Below are 14103 nucleotides of genomic sequence, written 5' to 3'. Positions count from 1 at the left end.
ATATAAATTGCCTTTGTACCATCTGAGTCAAAGTTATAAGTGTGCTCATCACCCATAAAGTGTGCACTGTACCTGTCAGGTGTGAATCTACCCATCCCTTCCTCCCACCTGCTTGATTGCCAATGAATGCTATTTCCATATGTGCACGTAAGTGTTGATCAATTAGTTCCAATTTAGTGTTGGGTACAGGTGGTGTTTGTTTTTCCATTCTTGTGATACTTCACTTAGGATAATGGTCTCCAGTTCTACCCAGGTTAATGCAAGAAGTATTAGTTAACCATTCTTTTATGGCTGAGCAGTACTCCATAGTATACATATACCACATTTTATTAACCCACTCATGTATTGATGGGCACTTGAGTTGCTTCTACATCTTTGCAATTGTGAATTGTGCTGCTATAAACATTCGAGTGCAGGTGTCTTTTTTATAGAATGTCTTTTTTTCATTTGGGTAGATGCCCAGTAGTGGGGATTACTGGATCAAATGGTATTTCCACTTTTAGCTCCCTGAGGTATCTCCATAATACTTACCTTAGAGGTTGTACTAGTTTGCAGTCCCACCAGCAGTGTATGCTCCTATCTCTCCACATCCACACCAGCATTTGTTGTTTTGAGACGTCTTGATGAAAGCCATTCTCACTGGAGTTAAGTGATATCTCATTGTGGTTTTGATTTGCATTTTCCTGATGATTAGAAATGTTGAGCATTTTTCCATATGTGTGTTGACCATTAGTTTATCTTCTTTTGAAAAGTTTCTGTTCATGTCTTTTGCCTATTTTTTAATGGGGTACAACCCCATTTTTTCTTGCTGATTTTCCTTAATTCTATATAGATTCTAGTTATCAGCCCTTTATCAGATGTATGATATGCAAATATTTTCTCCCATTCTGTAGGTTGTTTGTTCACTCTAGTGATAGTTTCTCTGGCTGTGCAGAAGCTTTTTAATTTGATCAGGTCCCATTTATTTATTTTTGTGATGCTGTGACTGCTTTTGGGGTCGTCTTCATAAATTCTTTTCCTAGGCTGATGTGTATAAGAGTTTTTCCAATGTTTCTCCTAGAATTCTTATGGTTTCATGCCTTAGGTTTAAGTCTGTTATCCATCCTGAGGTGATTTTTGTGAGAAGTGAGAGTTGCAGACCCTGTTTCATTCTTCTGCATGTGGCTATCCAATTTTCCCAGCACCATCTATTGAATAGGGATTCTTTTCCCCAGTGTATGTTTCTGTCTGCTTTGTCAGTATGAGGATGGTTTCATATCTGGGTTCTCTGTTCTAATCCATAGCTCTATGTCTCTATTTTTGTGCTAGTACTATGCTGTTTTGGTTACTATAGCCTCGTATTATAGCTTGAAGTCTGGTAAAGTGATGCCTCCTGATTTGCTCTTATTATATAAGGTTGCATTGCTATTTGGGGTCTTTTCTGGTTCTATAAAGAGTGTAGAACTATTTTTTCTAGATCTGCTAAAAATTAATGGGGATTGCATTGAATCTGTAAATCACTTTGGATAGTATAGACATCTTAACTGCTGATTCTGCTGATCCATGAGCATGACATCTTTTCCCATCTGTTTAAATCCTCTGCAGTGTCTTTCCTCAGTGTTTCATAGTTCTCCCTATAGAGATCTTTCACTTCCTTAGTTAAATATATTCCTGGTTATTTTATTTTCTTTGTTGTTATTGTGAAAGGTATTGCATCTTTGATTTGATTCTCAGCATGACTGTTGTTGGCATGTATGAAAACTTCTGATTTGTAGACATTGATTTTGTAACTTGAGACTTTGCTGAATTTATTTATCAATTACAGGAGTCTCTTGGTTGAATCCTTGGGGTTTTCTAGGTATAAGATTATATCATCAGCAAAGAGTGACAGTTTGACCTCTTCTTTCCCCATTTGGATACTCTTGATTTTCTTCTGTTGTCTGATTGCTCTGGCTAGGACTTCCAGCACTATGTTGAATAGAAGTGGTGACAGTGGGCAACCTTATCTGGGTCCCATTCTAAGTGGAAATGCTTTCAATTTTTTCCTGTTGAGTATGATGTTGGCTGTGGGTTCGTCGTATATGTCTTTTATCATTTTGAGGTATGTCCCATCTATGCCTATTTTGTTAAGTGTTCTTATCATAAAAGGGTGCTGAATTTTGTCAAATGTTTTTTCAGTGTCTATTGAGAGGATCATATGGTCTTTGTTTTTGCTTCTACTTATGTGGTGAATTATATTTATAGATTTGCATATGTTGAACCATCCTTGCATCTCTGGGATGAAGCCCACTTGGTCATGATGAATTATTTTTTTGAAGTGCAGCTGAATTCGGTTTGCTAAGATTTTATTGAGAATTTTTGCATCTATATTTGTAAGGGATATTGATCTGTAGTTTTCTTTTTTTGTTGTGTCCTTTCCTGGCTTTGGTATCAAAGTGATATTGGCTTTGTAGAATGCGCCAGGGAGGATTCCTTCCTTCTCAATGTTATGGAATAATTTCTGCAGTATACGTACTAGTTCTTCTTTGTAGGTTTGGTAAAATTTGGGTGTGAAACCATATGGTCCAGGACTTTTTTTTTTTTGTTGAAAGATTTTTTATTGCTGGTTCAATTTCAGTACTTGATATTGGTCTGTTCAGGAATTCTATTTCTTCCTGATTGAGCCTAGGGAGGTTGTGTGTTTCCAAGAATTTGTCCATTTCCTCCATGTTTTCAAGTTTATATGAGTGTAGAGATTTCTGTAGTATTCAGAGATGATGTTTTGTATTTCTGTGGTATCAATTGTGATTTCTTCTTTTTCATTTCTGAGTGAGCTTATTAGAGTCCTTTCTTTTCTGTTTCTGGTTAATCTGGCAAGAGGCCTGTCAATTTTGTTTATCTTTTCAAAGAACCAACTTTTTGTTTCATTAATCTTCTGTATAATTCTTTTATTCTCAATTTCATTTAGTTCTGCTCTGATCTTGGTATTTCTTTTCTTCTGCTGGGTTTGGTATTTGTTTGCTCTTCCTTTTCCAGTTCCTTGAGACGATTCATTAGATTGTTGATTTGTGATCTTTCAATCTTTTGGACGTGCGCATTTAAGGTTATGAGTTTTCCTCTCAGGACTGCTTTTGCTGTATCCCACAGATTTTTGATAACTTGCATGCCTATTATCATTTAGTTCAAAGAATCTTTTGATTTCCATCTTTACCTCCTCCTTGACCCAACTGTCATTCAGCAGTAGGTTGTTTAGCTTCCATGACTTTCTGTAGAGATAGTATTTCTGTTGGAGTTGATTTCTAATTTTATTCCACTGTGGTCCGAGAAGACACATAGTATAATTTCTGTTTTTTTAAATTTATTGAGACATGTTTTGTGGCCTAGGATGTGATCAATCTCTCTATGTCTCAGTTTTCCCACTTATAAAATGGGAATAAAAGAATTTTTACTTCAGATGGTTGAGTGAGGATTATAAGGATTATAAAGATTAAAATATGTAAAGTGTTTAGAAGAGTACAAGGTACACAATAGACACCATAAATACAGTAGATGTTAATATTTAAATTTCTTTTACCTGTACTTTGTAAATTTTCATTAATAAAAATTACTCTTGCGAATTAGGAAAAAAAAAAAAAGGAAGAACTTCCTAAAGCCCTAGATCAAAGGACCTTGGTAACTCAGCAGCCTGTCCCTGCCACCCTTATCCTGAGCAGAAAGATGACACAATGTACTCAGATTTACATCCAGGGAAGATACCTGAGAGAGGAAGAGATAGAGCTTCCCTTCCAGGAGTTGTGCCTGTCACACTCCTTAAGGCATCTCAGGGAGCTAGCCACCAAGATAATTATTCCCTCCAATCTAATAATCCATCTCAGTTCTGGAAATCTCTCTAGAGGGTAAAAAGAGGCACAAGCTACGACATTCAACTTGGTGCTATCTGATATTAGCAATAGGCTGGGAAACATCCTAAAAGAATCAACATCAGCCTGGGGTTGAGGTTAACTACAGGATATCTATCCCATGAAATAGAAGCAGCTATCAAAAATTATAGCTACAAAGACCACGAGGGAATACAGAAAATACATGTGATAATATTAAGAGAAAATAACAAAACACAATACTGTCTATGACTTGACCAAGCAAAAAGATGCATTCATGTGGCCAGTAATGGGCAAACAAATGAAAGCAGATTAGAGTGGTAATAGGAGTGATTGTTTTTCTCATACACATTTCCCTATACGGAATTAAAGTTAGCATGAACCAAACAAATCATTCAAAGTCACTGAAGACAATGTTCTTAATGTGGCTTGAAAAAATTCCATTCTTCTATCTCAGCCTTCCACAAATTGGGTGCCCTAATAAGTTAAATGATGCTTGCTGTGGGTTTTTTTTTTTTTTTTTTTTTTTTTTTGGAGGGGCACAAGGAGATAGTCCATGTTCAAAGGGGTAGGAAATAGGATCAAACAAAACCAAGCAGGGGTCTTCATTAGAGGACTTCTCTACTGCTTATGACTAGTGTGGATTTCTAAAATGCATGCACATTTCCTAAACTGGAGATCAAACCCCCTCTTTTTCTCCCTCACTGAACACAGCAGCATTCTGGGAACACGAGGCAGTATTCACAGAGCCCCTCTCCAAGACAGCGCCTGGGGCTTGGAGCCGTGGCCTCCCCTCCTCCGGCCATCAGGCGTCTCCCTCCGTGGGCAGAGAACGCCCTGTTCCCAGCGCCCTGCCGCTGTGCCAAGCAGCTGATCACGCCGTGCAGGCAAAAGTGTCATTATGTTGAAGGGGCACCTGGTGTCTTGGCCCCTGGTGTCTTGGCCCCAATGTCAGATGTTAAAAACCTGCTGAAGAGATTGTGACTGGCAGCTATCAGGTTTCTAAGTTTAGAGGCGAAGATTCCTTTTTCTTTCCCAAGTTTGAAAGGTGTTTTTGCGTGGGGAGGTGCTCATTTTAAGTTGTCTAAGTTGGATGTGATAAAGTATAGTACATAACCTCTTAACACTTAAAGGCAAGACACAGTCTCATCAGTTTATGAATCTAAAGTCGTATTTTTATGTATTACAAAGAACAAAACACCTTTGGAATCCAGTTGTAGGATTCCCCCAATCCAGTGATTTGATGTTGATTTTGATACGGACTCTTTAAGTCCATATTAGACAACAGGCCCTTGAGGCAGCAAATAAACTTAATGGTTTACATTTTCTGAGATCCTTGAGCTATACTAGCTGTGAAAAGTCAATTTTTAAAATCCTATTGCAGTGCGTACGATCTCAGCCATGCCTTTACTCCTCCAGGAAATGCAGGGGGCGTGGAAGGGTGGAGGCTTTGGAACAGACAGAGCTGAGTCCTTGCCCCCTGCACATGGGGACCTCAGCTTCCCGAAGCCTCTACAAGCTGGAGACAAGGGCTTTCTCAAAAGGAGTAGCACAGTGAATACGAGTTTCCTTCCCCTCCCAATCCCACATAAGGTTTCTCCTTTTTATGGAAAAGAGACACTGGATTTTGACACTTTGTTATTTTTCTCTAACGGTATGTATGATAAGTTCTCTTTTTAAGGAAGGGAGAAGGCATCTCTCTCAAAGATAAATGAGTCTGAAACCCCCCAGAGCCTGCCAGCTTACGATGGCATCTTGGGGAGGCCACGTGGTAGGGACCACAGGTGTGGTTTAATAGTACCATTTTCCTTTGTAGAACTCACAGTCCACATTCCACTTGATGCTCCTGGGAGGAAGTTTCAGGGTTTCGTTGATCTTCTCCAGGACTGTCTGCAGTTTCTGCTTCTGAGCAATCTCTGACTGGGTGACCTCAGCAACATTCAGCTTCTCACACTCAAGTTTCTCTGGGGTGACAAGGGAAAAGAGAACAGCTGTTATCTTGGGCCACAGACAGCCCTACCTCATGCATTACTCACTTATCCATTCGCTCGTGCACACGTGCATGCTCGTGCTCCACAGATGCATACTGAGCACCCACTACGGGAGGCACACTGCTGTCCCCTTCTCGCCTGACGGCGGCATGATTACTGTGAGAGCCTTGCGTTCCTGTCTTGAATCCCCAAATTATAAGATCCGAGGGGCATTTAAACTAGTCTGTCACATTTCAACTCCTTTCCATCATTCTGGGGTTTTCTCCCTTCTTTGCAATCCTGCCTTCTCCAAGGATGTCTCTGTGCCCCGACTGGAAAGCCTTCTAGGCAGAGGCAATCAAGACCTTGTTCAAGGCATTTGGTACATCCCTGTAGTACAAAACAAACACAGCAGCATTCCACGCTGCTAAATGTGACCACACCCAGGCATATTTATCTGTTTTAAGTACTTTCTTTCCTTTTAAACCCACTTGGAAAGTAAATTATTTAATGTGTCATATTTTATCAATTCTAAAGTACATATTTTCCACGTTTTAACATCCTTAAAATCAGGTTGTGTCTTATGGTAGTGGCTGCCAGCCAGTGGAAGAGTTGTCAGTCTCCATGTGCATGAACTTGGTCATAGCTCTCACTAAGATGATTACGTCTATGTCTCAGCAAGCCTACAAGAGTACCTTCAAAAAAGACAAAATAAAAATTCTAAGAAATAGGAATTTTAGGGGCTTTCCCCTAACCATTGGGTAATAGCTTAACTGAAGTGATTTTTCTCTTTCTCAGTAGTGCTTATATAATGGTGTGCTTTAAAATCAATGGTTCTGCACTATGGAGAAGATTAGCATGGCTCCTGTGTGAGGATGGCATGCAAATTTGTAAAGTGTTCCATATAAAAAAATAAATGAATGGTTCTTGGATGCAATGACATAACCTCTTAATACTTAAAAAAGGGCAAAACTGTATAATTTTATTAATCTACATTCATATTTTAATCTAATATTATAAAGAACAAAACAATTTTGGACCCCTTAACAGGAAAATATATTGGCTAACACTGGAATTCATCTAAACTGTTCTCTCCAACTCATTCATGATTGATAGAACTGACACTCTGAAACATGTTTAAAATGTCTTTTCTCCTCATTTTTAAGGACTGCCATACAAACAAATTAAATGTTACTATATGTCAATAGTTACCCTAGTGTTTACATTATTTATTTTTAAGTAATAATATTCGGAGCTTATCTAAGTCAAATTCTCCTTGGGTAATTCTTTGAAGATGAGGTTGCCCAATGGAGGTGCTGTGGATTTATAAATCCTTTTCAGCACCTTGGTAGGGTGATCTTAAGCTATTCTTACCTGTGATGGCCTGAAACGCAATCTTTCTCTTTAGTTGCTTCAAGCCATCATTCTTTATTTCTAAAGTTCAGGGCTTTAGCAAGAATATGTCTAAATATCTTTCTCTTGAATATTAAGCCTTGAAGAGACCTGTGTGCCTTTTCCATTTTAAGGCTGAATTCTTATATTGTATCCTTTTCTTATTGAAGAAATGACACATTGTTCCTCCCCACCCCCATTTATTTCTGGATGATGTAATTATCTCTATAGAAGCAAGTAGTTTTCATCTTATATTGCAACTACAAGCATTGGGTAGAGGCTGTCCAAAATGCTAGGTTAAGAAACTTCTGGTCTTATCTTGGCTCGAAAGAAAAGACTGCAGAGATAGATTAATGGTGAATGTCTTGGGAATAGATTGGGTAGGTGGAGAGGAACCACTTATTTGCTAGCCCTGTAGTATTACATCATTGTCTGCAAATTTTCATATTTATAATCTGTTGGCATTGAACTTAGAATGAACAGCTTAGATTTCTCAGTTTGTTTTCTAGGTCAATAACGTTTTTTTGCACTGTTGTCCATTTCGTTGTTTTTTAAAAAATTGGTGTGACATCAGAAATACACATTTGGTCTCTCTGCCCTCCCCCTTCCTGATACAGAGCTTCTAAAACCCTTGTAAGGATGATAGGAGCATCTTTTATTACAATATTTGGTTTTTGTCCCCAGTTCCTAAAAGGGCTCTGGAGTGACAAAGGTGATAGGAGCATCTTTTGTTATTCATAAGAAGCCCCTTTCACCTACACCAGAATTTATGTTAATGAGATACCTTTGGGAAAGCCCCTAGGATGGGGGAGCTGGTTTCCAGGGGAACCAACCAAGTGACAAAGGGTAGGAACTTTCAGTCCCTGACCCTCAACCTGTGGGGAGAGAACAGAGGCTGGAGGTTGAGTGCCAAGGGCCAATGACTTAATCAATAATGTTTACCTAATGATGCCTCCATAAAAGCTCTGACCATAGGGCTTCAGAGAGCTTCCCAGTTGATGCACACATTGCGGTGCTGGAGGTTGCACACCTGGAGAGGGCAGGGAAGCTCTGTGCCTCTTCCCCAAATCTTGCCCTATGCATCTCTTTCATTTGCCTGTTTCTGAGTTGTATCTTTTATAATAAACTAGTAAACATAAGTGCCTTCCTGAGTTCCATGTGCCATTCTGGCAAATGATTGAATCCAAGAAAGGAGTCAAGGAACCCTGATCTATAGCCAATTGGTCAGAAGTATAGGAAGCCTAGACTTGGGATCACCATCTGAAGTGGAGACAGCCTTGTGGCACTGAGCCCTTAACCTGTGGGGGCTGCACTAACTTTGCATAGTTAGTGTCAGAATTAAATTGTAGGACTCCCGGTTGGTGTCTACAGAAAATTGCTTGATGTGGAAGATCCACACATGTCATCTCAATTGTTGGTAGCATAGAGAAACGTGGTTTTCCTTTATTGGATTTTATACCTTACCTACTGGAGCACTCATTGTTTTTCTGTTTTCACCAATATTTTTAGATACATTCTTCCTAAAATTAAAATATTTTTCCTACTTTTTTAGCATCTAGCGTTTTTTATTTAGAAGAAGAGTTTTTATGGCTTTCTTCTGCATGGCAAAGTTTTTAGAAAATGTAATTCTGCTTTAGTCATTATGCTTTGGGTTTACGTTGTTGCTTTTAATTTTTGTTGTTAGATATTTTGGGTATTGATATTGGTATTAAGTAGATTTGCATAGAGAATATATTGAAGTAATCCTTATTAACACACACACAGCAAGTTCTTTCTCTTTTACTCCCTTTTAACAAAATGAGATTATAGTGTATATACAGTTTTTGCTACTGGCTTTTTTCCACTCAAACATATGTCATAAGTATCTTTCTAGGTCAATACATAATGGACATAAGTCATTCTTTTTTAAAAAATGCATAGCATATTACAGGACTTATAACTTACTCAACCATTTCCTTGTAGATATATAGTCAGGTTATATCTCCCATTTTCCCTATTTGTAATGAAGTTGCAATAAACATTCCATGTGTTGTGTGTGTGTGTGTGTGTATGTATTAGTAACTGATTATTGTTGGTAAAAATAAAAGCTATTGCCGTACAGATTTTCTTCTTGTAGATAGTCATCTTACCAAATCCCCTTATTAGTTCTATTATTGTTTATTTGAGTCTTTGGCATTCTCTGAGTATGCAAATAAGATAAAAGACTGTTATCTCCATTTTGCAACCATATGTCACTTATTTCAATTTTGTGACATTTTTAAATAAAGTATTTGAGAACCTCTTCTATTCCTACTCCTTTCTTTATTTTTAAGGTATTCAACCCTCAAAATTTAAGAGGCCCACTCAAATATTTCTATAGTTAAATAGTAATTTTACTCAATGTTACCAAGAGTTTAAAGATCATTTCTTTTTCAAGACTCCTGTTTTTTTTCTGTTGTTCTTTGTTGGGCTAATTTCAGCTAGCTCTATGAAAATTTTCTATTGCTTAAGTTTATTCTTCCAGGAAATTGTTTCTCTCTTGTTTCCACAGTTATACAAATTGTTCATAATTAGTTTAACTTTTTATAAGTATTAGGCATGATTTTGAAATAGGATGTGATTTAGAAAATTTTCTCAGGTGGATTATTTTGTGAATCTTTCAGTTGTTTGTGTAGTTAGCAACCAAATACTCTTTTGGAGGAATCATTTTTAGAAAAACAATGAAAGAATATTCAAAAAATTCTGAAGTATAAACACAGGATAGAATAAACTCAATTACTCTGAATAGTGGGAGAATTGAGATGTTCTAACTAACACAGTTGTCATATATACCGCCCGTCAAAGAATTAGAATATGTAGAATACTCTTTCTAGTATGAGTGATTCCTGAGTTATTTAAAAAATATTTTTGTTTCCAAATATATGAGGAGAATTAGTGTAAAACATTTTTTTTTTTTTAAATTGCATCACAGAGAATTTGGTCTGTGTTCATTGATACTTGCTTTATGGACATAGTCAAATTTTGTTAAGTGTTCCATGTGCTTGGCTGGGCGTGGTGGCTCATGCCTGTAATCCTAGCACACTGGGAGGCCAAGGCAGGGGGATCACTTGAGGTCAGGAGTTCGAGACCAACCTGAGTAAGAGTGAGACCCTGTCCCTACTAAAAATAGAAAGAAATTAGCCAGGCATGGTGGCACATGCCTGTAGTCCCAGCTACTTAGGAGGCTGAGGCAGGAGGATCACTTGAGTCCAGGAGTTTGAGGTTGCTGTGAGCTAGACTGGAGGCACAGCACTCTAGCCCAACAGAGTGAGACTCTGTCTCCAAAAAAAAAAAAAAAAAAAGTTCCAGGTGAAAGAATAAGAATTCTTCAGTTTGGGGATATATTACATGTTACATGCAGATTAGTTAGAGCTGGTTAATGGTATTATCCAAAGTTTCTCCACCTTTATTAACTTTTTTCTTAATATGTCATTAAGAGAAAAATACGTTATAAATCTACCACTCTGACAGTGGGTTTTTCAAGTTCTTCTTGAACTAATGATTGTCATTTTTAATTTTTATATATTTGAAACACAAATGTACATGTAAGTTTAAAATTTCTGTATTTTCTTAGTGATTTTAATTTATCAAAATGTAGTGACTCTGTATAGTAATGCTTTTGCTTTAAAGTCTAATTTTTGATGTAAAAATCATTACCCTAGCTTTCTTTTCATTAGTATTAATCTAATATATATAGTTATTTCTACTCCTTTCAACCATTCTGTGTCTTCATTTATTAAAACTGTCTGTTATAAATAGTATTTAGCTAGATTTTGTTTTGTTATTTAGTCTGATAATCTTTGTTTTTTAAATGAATAAAGTAAATTTACATGGATTGGGTTTACCAAAACGCTTGGATTCACTTCTGTCAACTTATTTTGAACTTTCTATTTATTCTGCTTTACCGATTCTCCCCACCCCTCTTTCATCTTTGCCTCCTTTTGAATTAAGGTTTTTATTCTTTCTCATTCTATTTTCTCCCCATTATTAGTAGGGATGTTATACGCTCTCTTTCTGTTAATATTATGTTTCTCTTATTTTCTATTCACTATAGGAAGTTTATCATGCATATGTAACTTAATAAAGTCTTAGTATCTTTACTCATGTACTAAGGAATACAAAGACCTCAGCACACTTTGACTCTAATCACATACTTCCCAACTTATGTGCTGCTATTGTATGGGATTCTGATTCTATCTTAATTTTTTAAATTAACAAATTAGACATTACTGTGATTGTTTTATATTCATTTAATTATGGCTTTGATCTGCCCACCATGATCTTTGCTCACTATTGTTTACTGTATTTCAGATCTTTCTTTTGGGTTTGTTTGCCTTCTTACTATTATATATTTTTTGGAAATTACTGAGGGTCAGTTGGTAGTAAAATGTCTTGGTTTATGTGTGTTGAAATGTCTTTATTTTTTCCTTGCTTTTTAAAGCTTAGTTTTTTTGCTAGGTATAAATTTAAAGTTGACAATTTTTTTCAACACTTTGAATATATCCTTTCAATATCTTTTGGCTTTTATTGTTCCTTGTGAACAATATCTTTCCTCTATGCTTTTAATCATTTGTTTGTCTTCAGTGTTCTTAAGTTCCACTGTAAATTGTGTAGGTATAGACCTCTCTCTGTTTATCCTGTTTGGGATTCACTGAACTTCCTGAATCTGAGGATTCATGTCTTTCATCAGTTCTAGAAAATTCTCATTCATTATGTCTTTAAATATTTACTATTCTCCATTCTCTTTTCTTTTCCTTCTAGAATTTCAATTAACCATATGTTGGATCTACTTAGAATAACCTCTATGTTTTTAAATTTTCCTTCTCATTTTCTACTCTCTTGTTTTTCTGTACTGCATTCTGAGTAATTTCTTCAGTGCTATCTTTTAGTTTGTTAATTTCTTCTTCAGCTGTGTCTAATCTATTGAGGTTTCTAATTTCATTATTACTTACCTTTTTCATTTATAGAAGTTTTATTTGGTTCTTTTTCACATCTACATGTCCAGTTTTGATAGTTTCTTAACATTTTATCATCTTTTAAAAAGTCTTTTAAAAAATTTATTTTGGCATATAAACATAGTTATTTTATAATCTATAACTGAACAATTTCTAATATTTATAGTATTTGTGGGATACATTTATAGGGTATTGTTTCTGTTGACAATGCTCATGGTGGTTTGCTACTCATGTCTTTGGATTCTGATTTTTGAGCTCAGATTTCTTGGAACTTTAACTCTGAGAGTTCTCTGTGGCCTGGGTTTAGAGTTCATTCTCCTTTAAAGGAAAGATATATGTGTGTTTCTGCCTTGGGGCACTATTAACTGGGACAATTTTTAACTAAACTTTTAACTTGGAGTTTTTAAAGCCACATTAAGTAGTATGAATCCTAGCCCTAAATCTGTGTGAGTACAGACTTTTGATAAGGAATTATCAGAGGCAGACTTCTTTTTTTTTGTTGTTCCATTCACATCCAAGGCTGAGATAATTTATCCTTACTGCCTCTCTCTGTGGGACAAGATTTTCTAGTTTACTCACTGAAAGTGTTGCCCTTCTGAGACCATGGCTTTATTCAGGGGTCTCTGATCCAACCCCCGTTTTTTGCTCTACCCAGGCTTTGTCTCCTGACCAAGTACGTGTGACCCCTTAAGCCTCAGACTATTGGCCACTAGGAATTATAGGCTATTAAGAATTAGCACTTAGCTCCCTGGATTTATACTTCTTTGTTTTCGGAAACAGAAGAATTTCCTTCCTTGTCACACCAGTTTAGCCATGCCATACAAAAGTATGTTTTTAAAGGTTTATCCAGATTCTTAGTGTTCTGCACCAAGATCTGTCTGTACATCTAGTCAGCCTTGATGCTAAAAATGAAAACCTATTGTTATATTAACTAGACCCTCTAACACACTTCTAATAGTGGTAACAGTCATTATTTCTGACTTGTCTCTAATATCACATCTTTGATATTTCACTACTTAATGTTTTTTTTATCATATTTAGGTAGATTTTCTTCCTATTTTACTTGGAATGGCTGTGGAAATGTTTCAAATATTATTTAACATCTACTGATAGATTAATTTCTGTATTGCTCCTGAAATATACACATGCACTCACTGTGAAAATTGTCTCCCCCTCTCCACTGCAGTCCCAAGTTCCCTAGTCCCATTCCATGAGACAGTTTATTGTGACCATTATCAGAAATATTCTGTATATACTCAAGCATTAGATGTGTCCCTTCACACACACACACACACACACAGTGGCATACTATATACATGATTCTGTACCATGGTTTTTTCTACTTAGCAAGATATTTTAGAGAGCTTTTCTATTTATAGATAAAAGAAAAATAACAAAAAACTTCCATCTAAGTTTTGAGTTTTTCAGAGGTAGAAAACACCTCTTCCAGTTTAAGAATAGCAGTATATATCATTTTTGGCAATCCTAAAATCAATGACTATTCTAGCAGGAAGACACAGAGCAGCGTTGTCCAACAGAATTTTCTCTGATGGAAATGTTCATTTTTCTAATTGTCCAATATGGCAGCCACTAGCCACATTTGGCCATTGAGTGCTTGAAATGTAACTAGTGAGACTGAGGAAATGAAGTTTTAATTTCAATCATTTTTAACAGCTGCATGTGGCTAGTGGTTACTGAATCGGGCAGCTCAGCTGCATAGGTTTTATATAAGCCATATTCCTGGTTTACAGAAGAATGACAGATATGTTTTAGTGGTAGAACCAAGACTGGAACTCAGATCTGTCTCTTCATTCCTGCTCCAATTTTAGCATAGTTGCTAGTTCAGCCCAAGCACTTTGGGGCATGGACAAGTGACCCTCAAAACCAATATGATGCTGCTGCTCCTCGTGGGGTTCACGGAGTCACCCCCAT

General features: G+C 36.7%; 1 protein-coding gene across 1 annotated transcript in view; it reads right to left on the bottom strand.

The window, feature by feature from the left end:
- PARVA (parvin alpha) overlaps positions 1-14103 on the bottom strand; it is a 145895-nt gene that overhangs the window by 25117 nt on the left and 106675 nt on the right. Inside the window, exon 5 of the mRNA XM_069471173.1 lies at positions 5660-5800. Within this exon, the coding sequence (XP_069327274.1) occupies positions 5660-5800 (141 nt within the window). The remainder of the gene's footprint in view (positions 1-5659; positions 5801-14103) is intronic.

Source organism: Eulemur rufifrons, chromosome 6 (genome assembly GCF_041146395.1).
Source record: "Eulemur rufifrons isolate Redbay chromosome 6, OSU_ERuf_1, whole genome shotgun sequence".
Lineage (NCBI taxonomy): Eukaryota > Metazoa > Chordata > Mammalia > Primates > Lemuridae > Eulemur > Eulemur rufifrons.
The sequence above is the reverse complement of the archived record's forward strand: the minus strand, read 5'-3'. Positions and strand labels throughout refer to the sequence as shown.